Raw genomic sequence first — 22,392 nt, forward strand, 5'->3', positions numbered from 1 at the left:
ATAATCCATCCAGTTGACCTGCTTTGTTCACCTCACTAATGGGTGTCTGCCTCATTGGGGTAGAGGGGACTGTGCTTGTCTCTGTGATAATTGCCTTTGTGCAAGTTGCCATGATGAGGCGTGAGGCGAGCAGAGGCTGTGGGAGCAGCTGCGCAGGAGCTGTGTGGCTGCTGGGAGGTGCTGAGAAACACAGGAAGTGAGGTGAGGCGTCACCAGCAGCCCACAAAGACCTTCCTGGCTGCCCTAGACAGGGCCAAGCAGCAAACCCCCGGTGGCCTTGGTAAGTGCTCCCCCATCCTCTATCCTGGGCCAGTCCCCAACCTCTCCATGCCCTGGGGTCTGGGAGGGTTAGTCCCTGCCTGGCTAGGCCTTTGATAACTTGGCTGTAGCCAAGTTAGTCAGCTTGGGCCCACTCTGTATAAGAAGCCTATACTCCAGGCCTGGACAGGCAGGCCCTCACCCTGATTTTATTCACCCTGAACTCATGGGCAAGACCCTAATCAGCTCTACTAAGGGCAACTCCAGGAAAGGCAGGAACCCTGGGAAGGGAAGAGTGGGGTGGGAGTACATGGCCCTCATAGCAGCTCCCCTGTTCATTGACCCCCAACTGCTTAACTTGCGTTGTGAGTAATCTAGGAACAGTGCTTGACACAAGGGGTCACTCCTTGGGCATTGGTGGCCAGAGGTGAGATCTGTGGTCTGTGGCTCAACGTCAGTGATGTCAGAGACTTCCCCAGGTGATGGGCTTGAGCTAGAGATGCAGCTTTGTTCAGTGAGGTCATAACTCCTGGCCGTGCTCCTGCATCTCCACTCCTGATAACTAAAGGGGTAGGCAGAGCCCTTCTCACTAGGATCCTTAGCTAGAGAAGGAAGGTGGGTCCCCAGGGCAGGGCAAAAATGCAAGGCTGGGGGTTTCCGGTGTGCTGAGTCAACCAGGGAGAAGGAACCCACTGCTGGGCCAGATCTGCAAGTAGGCTGCAGCTGTACACTGGTCCCACAGCCAGCCAGCCCCCAGTGCTCATCTCTTCTGTCCCCAGGTCTCCCTTCCCTGCTTGACAGGATGAGGCCACCAGTGCCTTCAGCCCCACTAGCTCTCTGGGTCCTGGGCTGCTTCTCCCTGCTCCTTTGGCTATGGGCACTGTGCACAGCCTGCCACAGGTATGTGCCTGGGATTCTGTCTGCCTTTACCCTGCGTGGCTCAGAGCCAGAAGTCACAACAGAGAAGTCCATAGGATGGCTCTCCATGTGCTTCCACACTGAGCCTGGGCCATCATCTGACCACCTCTGCGCCTTCCTCTGCCTACTAGACTAACAGCACTCTTGCCCCCAGGAAGAGAGCTCAGAGGCAGCAAACTGGGCTGCAGGGCAGTTTGATGCCAGTGGAAGTGGTGAGTGCCAGACTGTCCCTGGGGCTGGGGTGAAGACAGCAGGGGATCAACCAGCATTCCTTGCCCCCCAGCCACTGCTGAGACAGGCCCACCTCTGCTCCCTCAGCAAGTCTGACACCAGACTGCATGAGCTGCACCGAGGCCAACGCTCCACCATAGGTGAGTTCCTGGGAACCATAAGTGTAGGGCTGGTGGCTTCAGTCTCCTACCACTAGGGCTAGCCCCACAGTGACTGCTGCCTTGACTTCACTCCTAGCCCCACGGCCTGCTAGCATGGATCTTCTGCATCCACGCTGGCTAGAGTTATCCAGGGGCAGCACCAGGTCTCAGGTACCCAACTCTGCCTTCCCACCACGGCAACTGCCCAGGGCCCCTCCTGCTGCCCCTGCAACTCCGCCTTCTACTAGCCCTGAGGCCACTTACTCCAATGTGGGGCTGGCTGCAATTCCCAGGGCCAGCCTGGCTGCTAGCCCTGTGGTGTGGCCTGGAAGACAGCTGACCATTAGCTGTACCAGGCTTGGTCCTGGGGCCGAGTATGCCTGCATCCAGAAGCACAAAGGGACAGAGCAGGGCTGCCAAGAATCACAACAGAAGGCTAAGGTGACCCCAGCTACTCAGGTAACGTCAGCCTGGGAAGGGCAGGGTAGATGGGACTGAGCCCATCCTTGGTGAGGACAATGCTGAACCCTCCTTGGGTTTGCCTCTTCTCTCTAGATGGATGTCTTATACTCTAGGGTCTGCAAGCCTAAAAGAAGAGACCCAAGACCTGACACAGACCAGCTGAACCTCCAGGATGGGAGAACAATTCTGGCCCTTGGGAATGATGTGAAATATGAGGCTATCACTCTCAGGGGCCAGGATATGAAGCAAGGAACCTTAGAAAATGTATATGAAAGCATCAAGGAGATGGGCCTCTGAGCAGCTGAGCCCTCACCTCCTGTCTGCTTCTGCTTCAGGAGGGTTTGATGTGCAGGTCCTTCTGTGTCCTTCACCTCCACAGCTGACAGCACAAAGCTCAGGTCCAGTCCTTGTGGCCTAATTAAATCTCTGTTCAGTAAGATTGGCTCTCAGTTGCTTTTTTTTTTTTTAAAGCTGGGAAGGTTGGAGTGGGAGTTTTCTGAAAGGGTTAGATGTCCCCTTCTAGTCTTTGGTTTTGATCCTTGGGCTCTGAGGCTATGGCCTGGTCGTTAGACTCAGAATTCTGTCAGTAGGCCCCGAGGGTATGGAACAACAGGACCAGTTGGAAGAGTGGGATCTGGACCCTCAGATCCTCCTTAAACCTCTGTCACCAGCCCTTGAAGTTACATAAGTAGGCGGCTGCTGGCAGTCCAGCTTGCAGGAGGCCAGCCAAGAAGGTGCCACCCTTTCCAAGCTCTGGTGGCTTTTCGGGCTAAGCCCTACTTCTTGGGCTGTAGGGCTTGTGGGCATCTTGGAGCTGTCTGCAGGAGTTGAGCCGGCCCCCCAACCCCCACCAGTCTTATCTGGAGCATCCTGTAAGTCCAATCCGGGACAGAGGGAAGCATGGGCTACTTGAGGTGTTGCTGTGGGGGAGGGACAATAAACACAAGCACCAGAAAAAAGCAGAATAGGGGACATGGCCAGTCAGGCAGCTGGAGGGGGGCCAGAGGTGGGGGGGGTGCAGATCCTGGGTGGGGGCTGACCTGCCTGCCTGTCATAGAGTCTGGCGTCAATTCTGCAGCATAAGCCATAGAAGCTGAGCCCCCCACCCCTAGCCAGTACGGTCTGCGAACCTCACCTGCCCCACTCTTGAGGGTCAGGACATAGCATCTGTAGCCTCTCCAGATTCTAAGTGCAGAGAACCTGGGTCAGTGTGCTACACTGGTTACTGTGCCCACATCACTGCAGGTACAGGTGGGCAGGGGTACTGCCAGTTTCTTTGTGAAGATGGCGTCTGGTCTGTGCACACTTTGGGCTCCGAGGGCATGGCAGCTGGGGAGGCGCATTGGCCTGTGTTTGTGTGTCAGTGTGTGTCTGTGGGTCAAGCCAGGCTAAACTGAGAGACCAACTGATGCTTCCTGTGAAGACAAGTTGAGGTAGGGCCATGCAGTCCATACCAGCTGCATCTGGTGGGGAGTTGGGCACCAAACAGATTTGAGATAGAGTCGGGGGTCCCAGGTCCACTCTCCCCCCACTCCCATCCCCATTTCAGGACCCTTCTATAGGTGGCAGCCTGGTGGGCTTGGAGTTCTCAAAGCTGCAGGAACCTCAGACCATGAACCCAGGAACTTTGGAAGCCAAGGCTGAAGCCTCAGCGCAGCTCCCAGTGCCTTCTGTCCACATATCCAATGCCAGCAAAGAGGTGAGGTGGTGGTCGATACCCCAAGTGTGTGTGTGTATATGGAGTAACCCAGTGTGCTAGAGTGACAGATGCCAGCACAGATGTCAGAGGTCTCTGTGAAAAAGGAGTCTCAGCCTAACTATCTAGGGGCCCTGGCCCCTACCTCCACACTTGCCAGCCCTATACTGCAGCAGGGGCTGACTATTCAGAGATCCGCCTGTGCTTTGAGCCCAGTCCCCTCAAAACACACACACACACACACACACACACACACACACACACACACACACACACACACACACACACACACACACACCCCTGGCCCTTGGCCCATAGCTGTGCTGGCTGGGAAGGCTGAGCCATTGCTATCCTTGCCCACTAAGTGAACTAAGTGAACCTTCAGAACTCTACTCAGCACCAGGGTCTGAAGGAGCCATTATGGAAGGAAGTGTGTGCTGTGGGGAACACAAGCCTCTTATGGACCCCTGTCCTGTCCTGTCCTGTGAGTCCTGGATTTTCAACTCTGCATCCTAGGCTGGGGGTGGAGACAGGTCTCCTGCCTGATGTCCACACACATGTTCAGGCCTGCACATGTCCATGTTGGGCAGCCTCATCTCTAGAATATGCCCCCCCCCACCCCGGGGCTAGGGTTAAAGGCTGGAAAAGGTCACAGAGGCTGATGTTCAGGCCTGCACATGTCCTTGTTGGGCAGCCTCATCTCTAGAATATGCTCCCCCCCACACCCCGGGGCTAGGGTTAAAGGCTGGAAAAGGTCACAGAGGCTGCAAGCCTTAGCCTGTCTACCAGCCCCCTCTGTTTGGGGGCACCAGCTGTCACCTTTAGTCCAGATGAGACTCAGAAACCCATGCTCGAGTATGGGCTGGGTCCGAAACTTCTGGGGTTTTTTGTTTTTGTTTTCCCAGACACTAAGCCTCTATGGAGCAAGTAGTATCCCCAAACATGATGTGCCACCATCTAAACTTGCCTCTTGGACTCTCTAAGAGATTATCTGGATCCTGACTGCCTCTCGCTGAAGCCAAAACTGTAACTCCACTTGGCTGGCCGTGCTGCTTCCTGGCCATGCCAAGCCTCCCTACCTTCTGCTGGAGAGGCTTTTCTCTAAGTCTCTGAGGTCAGATTCTCCTAGTTGCCCCTATTCCTCAAGGCTCACCTGCACAGGTGGCATAATCAGAGACTTGGACAGAGCCAACAGGCAGCAGTTTCGGCAAAGCAGCTTGAGCCTTCTGAGCTCCCGTGTGGAGTTTCCCTTCAGAGTCTGGCTTGGAGCCCTGGAAGGAAGCCCTGGTTCACCTTAAGGCAGCTACAGCAGTAGCAGCAACAGTGGAGACTGGAGCTAGGACCTGACCAGCAGCCAGTCTTCTCCATCCACTCCGTCACCCCTGCTGCCCTCTGAAGCTTTCTTTTTGGGGAGGCTACCCTGAGAAAAAGGAAGGTAGGCCTGGGGAAATACCCTCTAGGGTTGGGCAGGACAGGGTGGCCACTGTTGACCTAAGCCCCTATCACTTCAGAGCGCTATTGGGGTCACGTTCCAGTGTCTGTGGAAGAGCTGTGAGGAGGTGCTATGCGCAGTGACTGGGAGTTTGGTCAGGGTGGGGTCAGGCCTCACTAAAACTTAAGCTCTCATCTCTGTTCCTTGCAGGAGGTAGGCAGAGCCAGAGCAGAGCGATGGCAAGGAGGACTTCAACGACACGGAGCTTGATGCTGGTATGGACATGCTGCCTAATGTGTTGTTAGCCTGACTCCAGTGTCTCCTATAGTCTCCATGCCACTCGCCTTCTTCATGTGGAGCCCCCAGCTCTTCCCAGTCTATTACAGCCCTTAGCTTTGTCTCCACCTCCCAAGCTGTCCACCTCCCAAGCTGTCCAGCTGTCCAGCTGTTCCACAGGCATGCCACAGTGACCATGCCTACCAGCCAAGTGAGGCCAGAGAAATTGGGCTCAAGTCTCAGAGCACTCTGGAGAGAAACAGTACAGGGGTTGTGGCTCATTCCATAGCTGTCTGGCCACCTGCGGACAGGCCAGGACCTACATACCAGCCCTGTCCTTGGGGCCAACCTGACGTATGTGTAGTTGGAGGGGCTGGGCGTGTACTAGGTGGTAAAGGTCTCAGCTGACGATTCTCCATACCCACCACGTGTCTCCTCCAGGAAGCCCCGGGTTGATGCCAGAAGGTACCGGAAAGTGTATGGCATGGGACTCGTGGTGCTCAGCTTGTGGCTGGAAGAAAGCCTGCTAGCAGTTCCTGGACTGAGCCAATCTGTGATGCTACTGCCTGGCCTCTTTCTCACTCCTAGCCTGAACCTGCAGCAAACCTGTGGTGGGGTGACTCCTGGAGGGGAGAAATGATTGCATACTCAAAGCGCCTTGAGACTGCTTGTTGTCCTTTGGCTGCAGGGGCAGTTTGCCTCCCTGTCTGTCACTTACCTACTTGTCGAAGATGTTGATGGACCCTGTAAAGCCTGTTTAAGATGCACTTTGAGAGGTATGGGGAGGAGTCTCGTGCCCACACGCAAGGTGGTGGTTGCAGGACCTTGAGACTGACGTTCACCATGTAATGAAGCTCAGGTGTCTTGTGCCTTGGCCATAGGAGTTGAGGAGAAAAATTAAAAATTGTGGAGATAGGGGCTAGGGATTTAGCTCAGTGGTAGAGCGCTTACCTAGGAAGCGCAAGGCCCTGGGTTCGGTCCCCAGCTCCGAAAAAAAGAACCAAAAAAAAAAAAAAATTGTGGAGATTGTTTGTTTGTTTATTTTTCCAGAAACCAAGGTTACCTCCCCCGGGGAAAGAAATGGAACTAGGAGGGAAGCAGAAAGTGAATGATAATCAAAGAGCAGGCAGCTGTCTCCCTCCATCCAGCAGCAGATCCAAGGAAGGTACTATATTCAAACCACACAGGAGGCATCTGCATGGAGCAGCAATTTCCCATTTTATTTAAAGTGACTGTTTTGCAAGAATGTCTACACTAAATCCCATCACAGAAAGGAAACCCACAGGCAACCTGGAGCACACCTAGGCAGACAAATGGCAAGAACCACTAGAGAAGGTAACCCTTACCTGTCTGTGGCTATAGAGAGAGAGCAGGACAACAGAGCAGTGAACCCCACCAACTGATTATGACAAACCTCCCACAAATATTGAACACATCTTCAGTACAAACACAGTTTATAATAATTAATATAAAGTCAATATAATATAGATTATCCCCAGAAAAAAAATCAGCAATCTTCAAACACTGCCTTCTTTTTTCCTTTTTGTTGACAGATTGAAAGCATAAGATTGAAAAAAATAAATATTTAAGAAAAGCACACACAGCACCCTCACTACAAGTGATTCTAAAAGAGCCACATACAAATCACAATAGAGTCTGAAAAATAACACCACCATTAAGTATGGCTTTCTTAGGAGTTGTACATGTCATAGAATGAGCCAAAGTAAGATTATCTTTCATAATATTGCAAAAAGTTCCAGTTTTGCATTTTCTCGGGTTTTGTTTTGTTGCCTGTTTTTAAAGGAAGATGTGCAAAATTGGAAGCATAGCTGTGTCTGAGTCAGGTCCCTGTCCTAGCAGTGTCCTGGTCCCCAAAACTCAGAGTCCAAATACACAAACTGGTTGGGATCCAAAGACCCATGCCAAGGTCATATCACTTTCTCATCTCAACTTCACAGCGCCCACAACATGGGCTGTATTTTCCACTTTGGTGTTACAAACACCAGAATACAGACACACACACATACAAAAAAAAATACAAAATGTGAAATGTAATCTACACATTTTTCTTCTTCATAAAAAAATATTTATTAGTTTGAACATTGATTTAAAAAAAGTCACATTTAAAAAAAAAAAAACGTATACATACATCTTTTCCCTCCATGCCTCCTGAGATGGATGTGTTCATCTGGATCTCTAGAGTTCCACTTTCCAATTGGAAACTGAGCGAGAACAAAGCCTGCCACAAGGCAAACACTTGGAAGGTGGTGGGACCAGAACTGGGACCCTCAGTTTTCTGGTACAGTACTGGTTTTAAGGAAGTGCCCTGGTTCCGACAGGGAACCCCAGAAAGGCCAGAAAAGGCAGTCTGGAAGGGGAGCCAGTCAGAGCAAGACATCCTGAGTGGAGGCACAGGAGCCTTGGGAGGTGGGCCAGGGGTCCTGCGTCCTGGGCAGGACAGCCTGAGAAGTTGGGACTGATACAAAAACCCAGAGACAGTGGTAGCAAAGGTCTAGTTTCCAAATGCATTTTATAAGAAAGTGTTTAGAAAAGGCATTTCAAAAGAGGGAGAAATGTACTAAGTCTGGGAGCGCTCAATGGGCTCTGGCAAGGATGGAGAGTCTCAACCTGGAGTTTTGTTGGTAAAAGGAGGTCTGGCTATATCATCATAGATGGAAATGTACTCCAGAACTGGCGTGCCTCAGAGCAAGAGGGCAGTGAGTAGAGGGACACACAGCTTCCCAGGCATCTGTTCCTACACACTGTGTATAGGAGGGTCCTGGTCCTCTCCTTCCTGTTGTTTTGTTTAAAACAACAGAAGCTGTGACTACTTCCTTCCATAGGACCAGGCCAGCACCCTCTGCAGCTTAGGCAGCTAGTGCGTGAGGAGTGTCACAAGTGACGTGTTCTGCACAACCACTGGGACCTAAATTACAGTTTTATTATGGCGTCTCCTTACTTACCAAAGAGAACAGATGTGCCAGTTTTAAAAAACAAAGTATAAAAGCTATCTGAGTGTCTGAGAAAGGGAAACAAAACTCTCTAATTGGCCCTAATGCTTAGTAGCTTTCTGAGCCCTTGCACAGGGTGGGGATTAGCCCAGCAGCACTCACCAGAGTGCTCACTGAACAACCACTGCAGTGGGCCTTTGGGAGTTGAGGTGGGTGAGGGACGGAATGTCTTGATAGTTTTGTCAGAAACAGCCTCAAGAGAAAGGCAGGCTGCAGCATCTATATCTACCCTGCCAGTGAGTGGACAGCTGTCTCCCTGGGCCTCGAAGCCATGGAAATGAAGCCCACACTTCATAGAACAAGTGATAGAACCTGTAGAAATACAGCAAGAGGACTTGATGAAAGGTTGAAGGAAACCACTCCACTGGAGTCCTATCAAGTGAGAAAAACAATTTGAAACAAAGTAACCTGTAGTGACCACCTCCAAATGTCTCTGACTTCTTTAAAATTTGGTTCCTAGGCAGAGAGGCATAGCAGCACACTGCAGCTAGGAACACCCACCTCCAGTGTTAGCAGCAACAAAGGCAAGAGCTGAGCTCTATCTGGTCCAAGGAGGGATCAGCAAAAGCACAGGCAGAACTCAGGGTGCACAATGGGGCTCTCCATGAAAGTGCACACAGAACAAAGAGCTGTGGCCTTTGCAGCTCAACCCTGTGAGCTTCAAGTGGAAAGTATCCGGCCACAGGTCCCCTCTTGAACAGACAGCACTCCTCCTCAGCCTGCCAATTAGGTAGCTGCTTCCCACAGAGATAGCACCTGGAGCCTAGGGCTTCCAGAGAGGCATCTGCAGCCGTTTTGTGTTAAGCACCAAAGCCTGGAGGTAAGAGGGTTGCAGGACTTGTTGCCCACTAGGTTCCACCAGCTGCTATGGGACAACAGAACCCAAGAGGACAGAGTGACACAGGGCCATAGCCCATAACCTGACTGCTTGGGGAGGGGGCAATAGAAGGAGATTGAGCAATGCTGTGGATGAAGCAGTTTGTGTTTATGCAAAACTCAACACCTACTCAGGCCTGCAGACTGGGGGGCTGCCCTCACGACCATAACCAGTGTTGACCCTGACCTGTACACTGAGTCATCTTGCATCCCTAGCCAGGTTCACAGCAAAGGGCTCCTTTGATACCCTGAGGAAGCATACCCAGGCCTTGGCGCAGCCCTGCCCATGCATCTAGACACCTGCTGGGGATACCTGGACAGGTGGGAGCATGCATTCTCCCTTTTCTTAAACCCACACTGTACCCCTTGCTTCGTGTTCAGTCCTAGTGCTCCCCAGTTACTGGAGCCACACCCAGTTTTTAGCTCACAGGACCAGTTTCTGCAATGGGGAGGGTACAGCACAGAGGAGGGCCTGTAAGAAGAGCTTCAAGGAACTAGCATGGCCCTGCTCCTGGGTAAGCAAAGATCCACTAAGACACACACACAGGTGAACAAAGCGATTCCGCCACCACTCACCCTGCCCCCTAGAGCAGGGCCCCTAGGAGATCCAGGCAAAGTCTTTATCAGGCTCCCCAGCGGGGCTGTGAGGCCCCTGTGGAGAGTCCTCATCATCCTTGTCATCTCCCAGCAGTGCATCCTCATGTGCCAAACCCACGTCGTCCTTCCATTTGGCCACATCCTCATCCTCGTCCTCACCCAGCTCCTCCTCAACTTCCCCTCGTGGATCATCCGGGTCCTCCAGGTATGGCCCTTCACCAGCAAACAGTGCCTCAGGGGAGCCCTCACCACCTCCACCGTGGTCCAGTGGTGTGCCCACACCCCGGCCAGCACAGTCTGCACACACACCATGGCGACGAGAGCCGTGCTTAATGCCCACGCTGGCTGCAGACATGAACACGCGGCTGCACACTTTGCACACGTACTTCTTGTCCTTGCTGTGGACCTAGAGGGACAGAATAGTCAGTGGAAGGGTGAAGTATTGGGGTGAGGAGTATTAGGTCATGAGAGACACAGGAGGGACAGCCCCTGACAGGGACTGTAGGTAACATCTAACATCTATCTGGAGCCCCCGTGGGCAATATCACTAGAGGCAGCAAATTGTCTTGGGGATGCTATAGGCACCAGGGGAAGCCGTGCCATGCCACCAGCTACAAACTGGGCCAGACCCCAACATACCTGTATCCAAGTACTCTCACTCAATGGTACAATTCTCACTGGGTCATATGACTCCTTCTTCCTGAAGTAGCCTTCCTACAAACGTCCATGCAAAGCAAACTGAGAGGCTCCTATCAGTCCTAGAGAAGCTCTGGAGCACAGACCACATTAACTCTGTGCAGGCAGAGGCCTGGCAACCCAGGTGGTGCAGAGCTAATAGTTACCACACTGCTCACCTAGGTGCACAGGACAGGGGACCCACACACAGCTGTGGTTGGAAGCTGCAAGTGGAATCATCCTTTGAGGAAGCCCAGTCTTAACTTGGTGAGCTGAGCAGCATGGGAGCTACAGGTGAGGAGTAGAGGGAGAGGGGTCAGCACAGAGTCCTAAGAGAAGATGGGTGGGAAGCAGACTGCAGCCTGACAGCAGGGCAGTGGAGTTGAACCCCAGCCTGGCTCCTATGCACATTGCTTCCCTGAAAAGGGGCAAGACCTTCTGCCTGAAAGGCAAGGACAGAGATGTGCAGTTAAGGTCAGCAGAGGAAATATGGCAGCCAGGGAGGGACAGCAGCAGTCGGTGCCCTGCCTGTTGTAGTACTTAGCAGGAAAGCACAGTATGCTATAGAGGGGCCTTGAGTGTGCAGAACACAAAAGTCCATAGAGTTCCTGGAGGAGAAGCAGGAGGCCTGGGCCTGCAGAAGTGTGCATAGGAACTAGTGTACTCCGTAGAAAGTTAGCCCATGCAGAATTGCTTTCCAAGAGATGGGATTTGTGGGGTACCTATAGGGGTTCTCAGCCTGGACAGCCTCACTGTACCTCCCTGTATATAAGACCTGACCCTAAGCTTCAAAATGGAAGCTGGAGGAACCCAGAAGAGCCCATAACTGCCCCTGGCCAGGCAGTCCTAGGCCACACACAGATGGACTGATCTCAGGTCAACACCCTAGAATAGATTTCCTTGCTAGAAGCTTCCCCAGACTCTAGGCTCCCTTCCTTCCTGCATATGCTGCCACCAGGACTGCTGGAGAGCAAGCAAGCTACACACAGCTAAGGGGGTGGTTATAACTTGTTCCCACTATTCTGAATCTGCCAGTTCTCCAACTATAAGCATGACGGCAAAGGGCTCCTCCACTCAAAGATTTGACCACAAGATGGCACTGTGGTTCTGTCTGGGCCTTGAGAGCTACTCTCCCGTCCTGGGCTTCCCAGGCTTCCAGACCCTAAGATCTTGGGGAACACCCAGCCTCCCCTTTCTTGAATATACCATTCTTGCCTTCCACAGAACTCTGAGTTACGTCTCAAATATCCATCAACTGACAAAAACTTGGGAAGCCCACAGCATGACTTGAAAAGGATTGTCACTGAGGGGGGGGGGGGGGACTTGAAGCTGGGGTGCCAGCTTCATAAGCTTCCCTAAAAGCTTGATTCTAGAATATGTAATAGCTTAGTACATATGGCACTTTTTGGTTTCTTTGGCTTGAGTGTCTCTCTCCCTCCCTCAGGTGGCCTGAAATTCTCAACACCCTTGTTTCAGCCTCTATGATTCTGCAGTTATATGTCTACAGATGTTTTACCATGCTTGGTTTTATGTAGTGCTAGTGCTCAAACCCAGGAGTTCCTGCATATTAGGCAAACACTCTACCAACTGAAACACACACACACACACACACACACACACACACATACACACACACACACACACACACACACACACGAGCTCTTGTTTGCCATTTTAAACCCAAAGTTTCACAAAACTTAACAGCAGTGTTGATTAGACAGGAGCAGGCCTAGGAATCTGGCACTACAAGATTCCTGTGGCCTGGGAACTGCCATGGGAGCTACCATGTGAACGATCAGCTGTACTCTGATGCTCAGAGATGACAAAGATGTTTCAGGGAACTCTCACCATCCTAACTGACATGCCCAGGAAAAGAGAAGGATGCTGGGCATCCTGCAATCTGCTGCCACGTCCCTTGACAATGGTGTTTAGAATACTTCAGACCATGCCTTCCTGATCCTGTCAGTGTACAGAGTGGCCCTCAGCACTGTATCTTCACCTCTGCAGGGGCTTGGAAGGGCTTTTGCTTGCCAAGGGGAAGATGGTGAGCATAGTGATTTGGGATACAGAGCTGCATCTAAGCAGAGAGGGTCATATGTTTTCAAAGATAGGCATTCCAAGGAAACCATGTAAACTATAGACCTTTTTCTCACCCAAGTCTTGACACATGGGGCGTCACAGTCATCAAACACAAGATCTACCTACTCTGTAGGTAGCAGATTCTGAGCTTGGTAACAGGCTGGTTTAAAACTTATCCTCCTGCCTCCTCCTCTAAAATGAGGTGACTCCCGGAAGTGGAAACAAATACCCCATATATGAAGGGCAGGCAGAGTGAGCCAATCTCAAACAAGGGTGAATGAGGTTTCAGTTAAGAAAATGCCCACTAGGGGACGGAGAGGGGTTAGGGAGATGTTGGCCCAGAAATCAGGAAAGGGAATAACAATTGAAATGTAAATAAGAAATACCTAAGTTAATAAAGATGGAGAAAAAAGAAAATGCACACTTTTTTAAGACTTTTCATTACCTACGAGCTGAAAGTCAAGACGCAGTATTCTCTGAATAGGAAAAGGTGTGTGGAGGTGACAACAGTCAGCTTAAGTTTACCTCAGTCTGTAAAACTCTGCAGACTCAGCAACAAACACAGAACTAGTGAAGGTTATTTTGTTTCTCTTTTTGAGACAAGGTCACATGTATCACAGGCTGGCCTTGAATCTGCTAGTAACTGAGGATGACCTTGAACTTTTTAAAAAATTTACTGTGTGTGTGTGTGTGTGTGTGTGTGTGTGTGTGTGTGTGTGTGTGTGTGTGTGTGTGTGCGCGCGCCTGTGTGCCTCTCAACACCATAACTGTCCACACAGAGGACAACCTATAGATAGAAGGGAGTCTGTTCTCTCCTTCCAACCATGTGGGTCCTGGGATGGAGCCCAGGTTGTCAAGCTTGGTGGCAGGCATCCTTATCCACTGAGCCAACTAAATATCTTGAACTTCCCATACTCTCGACTCCACTTCCCAAGGGTTGGTATCACAGGAATATTCCATCACGTGGTGCTAGGCCTGCTGTGCCATTCCTTAGTTCTCTGACCCTGACTGCAAGACATCCCCTAACTCCATCTTCCTCTAAATGTTCCCCTTCCCAAACCCTGACTCATTTTTAGGAGCTCTAATTCCCTGAGCCTTGCCTGATATAAACTGCCTGTGCCTGCCTGACTTTGCTGATGTGTCTTGCTTGAACCAATCTACTTGTTTCTTGACAAGGTACTAAGAGCCAGGCATAAGAGTAGGGATGCAAACAGGTAGGCCGGAGTGTAGGTAGCAGCATGCACTCTGCAGTGGCTGAGGAGGCCAGCAAGCAGACAGCAAGTGATGTGCCATCACTCTCTGCACTCAGACTCAGACAGGCTTGGAGTCCCCAAGGAGAAGCGCAGTAATGGGGTCGGGGCAGCTCTCCCCGTTCTGTTCCACATTCGCTCTACAAGGCACCTATTACTGGGGTGGAGGGTTGGGATGTCCTGGGTATTCTACAGCCTGCTCCTGACCTGCCTGTCAGGACATCTGAGACAAAATGGTACTTGAACCCTCATGTACTGATGCCTGCACTCACCAGAGTATGTCGCTTCATGTGCTCTCTCCTAGTGAACTTCTTGCCACAGATTTCACAAGGGTAGGGCCGCTCTCCAGTATGTGAACGCATGTGTCTCTTAAGGATGCACTGGTGCATGGCTGAGAAGCTGCAGTAGGGGCACTTGAACTTCTTCCTGATCACCGTGAATTCGTTCACTGAAAGACAGTAGAAGAGCCATTAGCACCTGACCTCACGTGACCAACCACCTCACTCCACCTCCAAACAGACAGTCTACTCACTCATCGGAGTACAGGGGGGTGGCTGCACAGCTCCCAGGAGCCTCCCGCAAAACAGACAACCTTCCAGGACTTTGCTGAGATCATATCAGAGCTTCACTGAGTCAGCAGCTTGCTATGGGAACAAGTCACCCTACATAGCTGTCTTAACCCTGTTCAGAGCTTCCCTATACACGTGATCCCACTGGACACCATTTGGCATGGATGCATTACATACTACCCCGGAGAGGAAGATAAGAAAAACTACCACTCAACCTGGGCAGTGGTGATGCACACCTTTAATCCCAGCACTTGGAGGGAGGAGAAAGGTGGATCTTTGTGAATTTTGAAGCCAGCCTGATCTACAGAGTAAGTTCCAGGACAACCAGGGCTACAACAAACAAACAAATGAACAAAAAACAAACAAACAAAAAACAGCACTCAAGTGTGGCACAAGCCCAAAAGCTGGGAATAATAATCAAATGGTTTAATATAGTTCTGTCCTGATAACCGGGCAGCACACTGTGGCAGGGGCACTTCACTGTCATCTCTAAGTGAATAAATATACAATCAATCTCAAAAGTTCAGGGGATCCCTCAGTGTCCCCAGTATTATTCTGCTCCTGAGGTCCCAGCCACAGTGTGGGTCTTGGAACTGAAGAGCACAGAGAACAGCCCTGAGAGCACCCAGGTGTCCACAGGCCTGATAATGTCAGGGAGACCCTGTTTAAGTCATAGGGAGCCTCATGCTTATATGACAGTCTTTTATCCTCAAATCTCCTGCCATTCTAGGTACCTAGGATGTGCTTCAGGCCAGTGAACACTGAGCACTCTGTGCTAGACCTGGAGAGGCCCAGTTTACCCCAGTATCTGTAAGTCAGGCTCCGATACATCACAACAGGCAACTGGTCATTTCCCCAGAGCTACTGTACACGTTCCTGGTTTCTATGTTTCTAAAAAGGATACTGAGTTCCTGCAGAAAGCTGAGTACATTCTCCCCAAGGCTCCCTTTTCCTTCAGATTTAAGTTCTTAGTAAGGTCTTTAATCCCTGCACCTGGGAGGCAGAGGCAGGTAGATTTCTGAGTTTGAGGCCAGCCTGGTCTACAGAGAAAGTTCTAGGACAGTCAGAGCTACATTGAGAAATACCATATTGAAAAAAAAAACAAAACAAAAACAAAACAAAAAAGATTTTCTTTGTGTGTGTATAAGGCAAGCTCGTGTACAGGTAGGAACTGGGGACAGGAGTGGGAAGATAGATTCATCACAGCCTAGAGAATGAAACCAGTCACTATGGTCAGCAATCTGGTTTCTTTTGGGTCTCTTTTTCTTGTATGAACACTATGTGTACTTAAAGAGCTGAGATCATATGTGTACTGGATGGACTATCACACGCAGCATATTGTGACCTCATTTAAACCATCATTTTAACCACACATCCTAAGTGTTTGGATAACATGTAACTTATTAGAGATGGTGGGATTGCACATCCACATTGCTTACACTTTGCCCACAGAAATTCTTCAGTAGGTCTCAGAAGCAACTCCTGAAAGGCAGACCCTGTTTCTATTCTCTGTGCCTTTAGCCAACCCCAGTGCCCAGTGCCCAGTGCCAGGGGAGCATGTGAAACAGTGTAGTTCCCACAGACGGGCCTTCCCAAAAATGGGTCCCAGTAGGAGACTAGAGCATGTGGCAGTGATGGTCGTGTGGTGCCGGGGTTTCTATGTATACTAGAAGGGAGACAGAGAAAAGGCAGCCAGTACTTAGCTCTGCGTGACCAGAACTAGTGGCATGCTCACGGCATATGCCATGTGACAGAAGAAACACACATCTGGCCACTACGCACACCAGTCCTGGAGCTCCCAAAAGGGAAAACACGAGCTGCTTTTTGTCTTTTCCTTTCAGGTCTTGACTTGGCCCACATTCCAGGCAACAGAGCAATGTTCCTCAGGCAGAGACACTGCCTGTCACATACCTCCACAATGGCCCTTCTCACTCCCATGATTCCTACTTTCCTCTTACCACATTTAAAATAAATGAGCCAGGGTTGGGGATTTAGCTCAGTGGTAGAGCACTTGCCTAGCAAGCGCAAGGCCCTGGGTTCAGTCTCCAGCTCCGAAAAAAAGAAAAAAGAAAAAAATAAAAAATAAAATAAATGAGCCACTCACAGACAGAAAGGGAAAGCAAGGAGCCAAGTTTCTACAACATTTTTTTAAAAAGATGTCTTGGGGTTGTATCCACACTTTTTATTCTATAAACACAAAGACTGAAGCACTGTGGTTGAGCGTGCTTTTAATCCCAGCACTCAGGAGGCAAGGGTAGGAGGATCTCTGAATTTGAGTCCAGCCTGGTCTACAGAGCGACTGCTGAAGTGACAGTAGTTAAGAGTATACACTATCCGTATAGAGGACCTAGTTTGGTTCCTAGCACACACACTGGGCAACTCACAGCCACCTAGAACTCCAGTAACATGTGAGCCAACACCCTCTTCTGGCCTTCATAGGTACCACCACCATCCCCACAATTATAAAAATAAAATGCTGAAAATTTTAAATTAGGGGGCTGGAGAAATGCTCAGTGCTTAGGAGCACTTGCTACTGAATACCCAAGTAGTTCACAATTATCTAGAATTCCAGTTCCAGAGAATCCGATGCCCTGTTGCCTGTGAGCACCAAGCATGGGTGTGGTGCACACATATAGAAACAAGCAAAATGGCGCACACATATAGATACAAGCAAACATTCGGGCAGGTAAATAAAAATAAATTAAACTTTTAAATGGGACAAGTAAAAATCATGAAACTATAGCTTAAAAGGGACATGGGGGAAGGGGGTACAGAACATTATATGATGTGTATACGTATGTGTAAATGTCTGGATTGCTTATTGTGAGAAAATGACCAGTGAAATTCATCAACATTAAGAATAAAACTGTACCAAAAAAAATAACCAAAAAAAAAAGAATAAAATTGTAATCATCTTAAATACATCAGAAATTAGTTAGTAAAATTCAATTTTTCATGGCAAATAAAAATTTGTAAGAAATTTTAAGTGGTTTAATTGCATATTATATTTAAGTACATAATTTAGAATACATGTTAGATGAATAAATGTAAGTAGAAAGCTTTTTTTCTTTTTTGGAGGCAGGGTCTCACAGTGTAGCTTTGGCTGTCCTGGAACTCTCTCTGTAGATGACACTAGCCTCAAACTCAAGAGATCTGCCTGCCTCTTCCTCCCACGTGCTGGAATTAAAGGCATGCACCACTATGCCTAGCTATAGAAAGACTTCTTTCCTTAGAAGAACAACTCAGTCTAGATATACCCATGATCCCCTCCTTGTGACAGGCTTTGCCCAGAGTGGACATAGATGGCAGGCGGGTGCTCCCCTTAACCCTATACTGCCATACTGGACTGGTGATGTCACTGTAATCCTAGCACTGGAAAGGCTCAATTAGGAGGGTGGAGAGATTGAGGCCAATGTGGGCTATGTAGAGACCTTAACTGCCTCTCAGCATCTCAACCTTATCAGAAAATGCAGGCCAAGGGAAATACAAAATAGCAGAATTCTGCAACATTGTACACCGTGGGACACTTGTGCATAAAAGCATCTTTGAAACTTTGAAACTGTCTATATGACTAGTGAATAATTGCTTGTCTTTTTGTAACATGAAATTTGGTTTAAAGTTTTTACTGTTGCCAAGCCACAAGATGCCACCTTTAGACATCAACAATACCCCTCTAGCTGTAGAACCCACAAGTGGTCACTCAGAAATCTTTTTGTTACTGTCAGGAATACCAAAAAAAGCGCCAGTGAGACAGGATAGGCAGATTTGCTACATGCAGACAGAGAAATTAGTGAGCACTTCCAGAGTCATCAATCATGAAAGGTCCTGTGTGTGTTTCTTCATAGAGCGACAATTTCCAAAGCACAGTACTTGTGATGCATCTCATTAATTGATACAAAAAAAGTTATGCCTCATTTTTCCATTTATAAATGTACCTTTTACATTAAAATAACAAAATATGAAGACATTCAAATTATTTTCAGAAAAATTTTAAACATTTGTTATATTTATTTATGCATTTAGGGGGTGCACATATGGAACAGTCAGATGACAGTTGTAGGCATTGGTTCTTTTCTTCCAAAGTGCGGGCTCAGGGGATCAAACTCAGGCAGTCAAGTTTGGTGGTGCCTATGCTTGCTGAGCCATCTTGTTTGGCCCTTCAGAAAGATTTAAAATGTAAAGTGTACATATCTTAAGAATCATTTCCAGTATACTCAGAGGATCTTTTCAAGCCAATCAGAGCCAGCCTTGAGATCTGCCCTACTCTTTTGTTTTGCTATTCTAGGATTTGTATCTGTGGAGTCATCTGGAGACTGACTGGATTCAGTTAACAACGGTCTGGGGAAGTGCAGTCAGTCCATTCTTGCTTGCCTCAACATAGTATTTTAACTCTGTCCAGCCACATCACAGCATGCCTGTTTCTACAGAATCATTTGAGCCTAGTGAGCAGTGGTGCTGAAATGATCCTATATGTGTGCCTTGGTGGATATATGTGTGCTCTTTGTCTCTGTTGCACACTCAAGAAAGGCAATATGGCGTAGACTGTTAGCTAAGCAGCTTTTCAAAAGTTTACAATTCAACTCAAGAAACCTTTTGTGCTTGGTGAGGAGGGCACAGGACTTTTCTTGTGGGTAGATTTCCGAATTCTTCAGTATCATGTATCGTTCACAGGATCTGCACTGTTGCCTGTAGCACAGCCACACATCTATGTGCACCAGTCTCCACACGGCAAATCTGAACAGCTTACACAATGTCAGCCTGGGTCAAGTCCCCTTCCACTTTCTACCAACCATGGCCTATAATTTCTATATTTGAAGCTTTGATATAGGGGACCATGTAATTCTCTAAACCACCTGCATTGGTTATTGTCAACTTGAAAATATATATAATCGCCACAAAGCCTCTGGGTATGCCTGTGAAAGATTATCTAAATTGGGTTTCTTCAAATGTCTGTAGCATCATTCATTCCATAGGCTAGAGGTCCCTGCACAAAAAGAACAAGTCCAGCTGAGCACCACTACTCATCACTGACACAGATACAATGTGATTAATCTCAAGCTTCTGACCATGCCTTCCTCTCCGGGATGAACTTGCACACTTGAATTGTAACCCAAAATAAACCCTTCCTTAATCATCAGGCATTTGATCACAGCAATGAGAAAAGTAATGTTCTCAGTCCTACCCCTCCTCTGTGAGACTCCATATCTAAGACCACTACTGCCGGGGCTGGGGATTTAGCTCAGTGGTTAGAGCGCTTACCTAGGAAGCGCAAGGCCCTGGGTTCGGTCCCCAGCTCCGAAAAAAAAAAAGAACCAAAAAAAAAAAAAAAAAAAAAAAGACCACTACTGCCTGCCCTAGATCCCTACGGCAGATGCCAGAGAAGTAGTTGTCCCTATACTCTCTTAACATGGTTCTTCCCACAGAAACAAGGTTCTTGTCTCTATTTCCTTCCCTCCGGCTGACTCCCAAGTGCTGGTGCTTCCTTCTCTATGTGCTTCTGCATGATGAGACATTCCTCCTAACGCTGGGGCTCAGTGAGTATAATAAATCTCTTGCTTTAGGGCAGTCACTTCTATGTCTGTGACTTACCACACCTGATTAAAACTCAAGCACAGGCAGGGCCCATGTTTATGCACAAGCGCTCTTACCTACTGAGCCATCTCTCTTTTCATGTTTTCTGTGCTGTGTGCTTTATGTCTCATGACACCTTTGACATTTTTACTTCTCTCCTGCTACTTTCTTTAAATTTTGCTTTTTTTCCCCTCTTCCTTCTAGACATAGAAATTTAAAACCTTCCTTTTTTTTCTGTAAAGGGCAATTATTTATAAACCATTATGGATATGGTCTGCAATTTGGGTAGTAATTGATGCAGAGGCAGGAGCATCCTAATTTGAGGCCGGCCTGGGCTACAAAGTAAACCTTATCCAGAAGCACCAAAACACAGCTGTGAACAGTAGCTCACACTAGCCCACGCCTTTAAGCTTATTGTCTAAGAGGTGGAGGCAAGAAAATCAGGAGTACAAGGTCATCCTCAACTACACAGTGAATGCGGGGCAAGACTGGGTATAGCAGACTCTGTCTCAAGAAGATGAAATGGTCATTCTGCAATCGGTTGAGGCAGGAAGATCCTGAGTTTGAAATCAACTTGGGCTATCGTTCCAAAACATTAACTACAAAAAAGTAAGGAAAAAATGAAGGAAGGAAGGAAGGAAGGAAGGAAGGAAGGAAGGAAGGAAGGAAGGAGTGTTTAGGTGCTGTCTAGTGTCTTCCTGCTGTTGGAGTCTAACCTCAGTTTGCAGATAAGATAAAAGAAAACTTTCCTCCTATGTATTTGGAATATTCTGCACTTGTTGCTATACTATAGAGCTTCTAATTGTGTTGTTACAGGCCAACATGACTGTGAATATAGACATGGAATTTAAACAAAACATAAAGCTGAATACAACAATACAGAAAGAGAGTAACATCTTGCAACCAGATGGGTTTATTCCGGGAATTCAAGGTTGATTTAGCACTGAAAACTGTTCAGATCCTCTCTGTCCTTGCTGAGATTTCTGCTTGCTGCTCTGTCCATTACAAAGAATGGCAAAAGCCCAGTCATAACACACTCTTCTCCATTCCTCCCAACTTCTGCTTCCAGAATCTAAAGTTTAAGCTACAAAGTCCACATCCAGGGCTATCTTTTCTATCATTGTGCAGTGATTTTAGAATGACTGAGAAGTACCTGCTTCTTTAGGATAGTGTTTGATAGACAGATAGATAGATAGATAGATAGATAGATAGATAGATAGATAGATAGATAGATAGATAGATGTATATGTGTATATGTATATATACATATGTATAATGTGCATGTATATACATATTATATATGTGTGTATGTGTGTATATATAGAGGGAGATAGATATATGTGTGTTTTTCTTTTAGCTTTTCTGTGTCTGTCATATATAAACTGAAAGGAAAAAACAAAAACAAAATCTGGCAGGCAGTACTTTAGTGTCCACTGCTCCTAGCAGTGTACTGAATAAATTTCTCTTTCTAAACAAAACAAACAAAACTTGAGTAGGACTGCAGCTCAGCTGATGGAGGGCTGCCTAGCAGGTACAGAATCCTGGGCCCAGTACCAGCACTACATAAACTGGCATGGTAGCTCACATCTGTAATCCTAGGACTGTGGAGAAAGGGGCAGAAGGATCAGCGTTCCTCAGGTCTTCAACAACTTAGCAAGCTTAAAGATGGCCTGGACCACAGGAGACCCTATTTCAAACAAGTTAAAATTCAAAACACCAAATAGTTAAATTAGGTATTTACTAATTTAATTTAGTTTTGGTTTGTTTGTTTTGTTTTTGTCTTCTTTTGAGACAGGATTTCTCAGTGTAGCCCTGGCTGTCCTGGAACTCTCTGTAAACCAGGCCGGCATCAGATCCAGGTATCTGCCTACTTCCCAAGTGATAAGATTAAAGGCATGTGCCACCACTGCCTGCCAAATAGATTTTTAAAAAATACTAATTAATTAATTAATAAAAAGAAGACAGCAGCATACACCTGTAATCCCAGCACTTAGGAAGTTGAGGCAAGAGGATCATAGAGATCCGGGAGATCAAGGTTAACCTTGGTGAGATTTTGTCTGGTGTGTGTGAGAGGGCGAGCCTGAGTATTTAATCAGTTTACATTAATATAAGGATTTTATTCCTTGTCTTGAGACAAGTGTCTTGCTTGCCCTGTAGCCCAGGCTGACCTCAACTCAAACTTGCCATAGTCTTGCTACCACTGCATCCTGAGTGCTGGTTTGTACTTATAAAGTGTGTGTGTGTGTGTGTGTGTGTGTGTGTGTGTGTGTGTGTGTGTACATATATATTATACTTTATATTATTACTAATACAACCAGGCTTGAGCCCACCATGATTTTTCTATTTATCTT

General features: G+C 48.1%; 3 protein-coding genes across 7 annotated transcripts in view; 2 read left to right on the forward strand and 1 right to left on the reverse strand.

The window, feature by feature from the left end:
- Positions 1-122: 122 nt before the first annotated feature.
- On the forward strand, positions 123-2,446 carry Lime1 (Lck interacting transmembrane adaptor 1). The gene is made up of 5 exons (NM_001108614.1): positions 123-1,158; positions 1,331-1,388; positions 1,460-1,547; positions 1,645-2,006; positions 2,103-2,446. Exons 1-5 carry the CDS (start codon positions 1,061-1,063, stop codon positions 2,304-2,306), a joined length of 810 nt encoding a protein of 269 aa, NP_001102084.1. The 5' UTR covers positions 123-1,060; the 3' UTR covers positions 2,307-2,446.
- An 847-nt stretch (positions 2,447-3,293) lies between these two features.
- Positions 3,294-6,437, forward strand: Slc2a4rg (SLC2A4 regulator). The gene is given in 10 exon segments (XM_063285226.1): positions 3,294-3,303; positions 3,506-3,713; positions 4,450-4,529; positions 4,937-4,993; positions 4,996-5,100; positions 5,103-5,140; positions 5,355-5,436; positions 5,439-5,490; positions 5,855-5,899; positions 5,901-6,437. Coding segments are annotated over 10 exon segments (735 nt in total). The 3' UTR covers positions 5,959-6,437.
- A 173-nt stretch (positions 6,438-6,610) lies between these two features.
- The window catches only part of Zbtb46 (zinc finger and BTB domain containing 46), a 74,180-nt gene continuing 58,398 nt past the window's right edge, over positions 6,611-22,392 (reverse strand). For 2 of the 5 annotated variants that reach the window (XM_063283896.1, XM_008762510.4), the window contains exons 4-5: positions 14,174-14,349; positions 6,611-10,303 (exon numbers count right to left, since the gene is read on the reverse strand). In XM_063283896.1, coding sequence (XP_063139966.1) covers positions 9,899-10,303; positions 14,174-14,349 — 581 coding nt within the window. In that variant the 3' untranslated portion in view covers positions 6,611-9,898. Of the gene's footprint in view, positions 10,304-14,173; positions 14,350-22,392 lie in introns of those variants that run through there. The other 3 variants (XR_005501903.2, XR_005501902.2, NM_001107808.1) reach the window with 2 other exon arrangements.

The sequence above is a fragment of the Rattus norvegicus genome, chromosome 3 (genome assembly GCF_036323735.1).
Source record: "Rattus norvegicus strain BN/NHsdMcwi chromosome 3, GRCr8, whole genome shotgun sequence".
NCBI classification, from domain to species: Eukaryota; Metazoa; Chordata; class Mammalia; order Rodentia; family Muridae; genus Rattus; species Rattus norvegicus.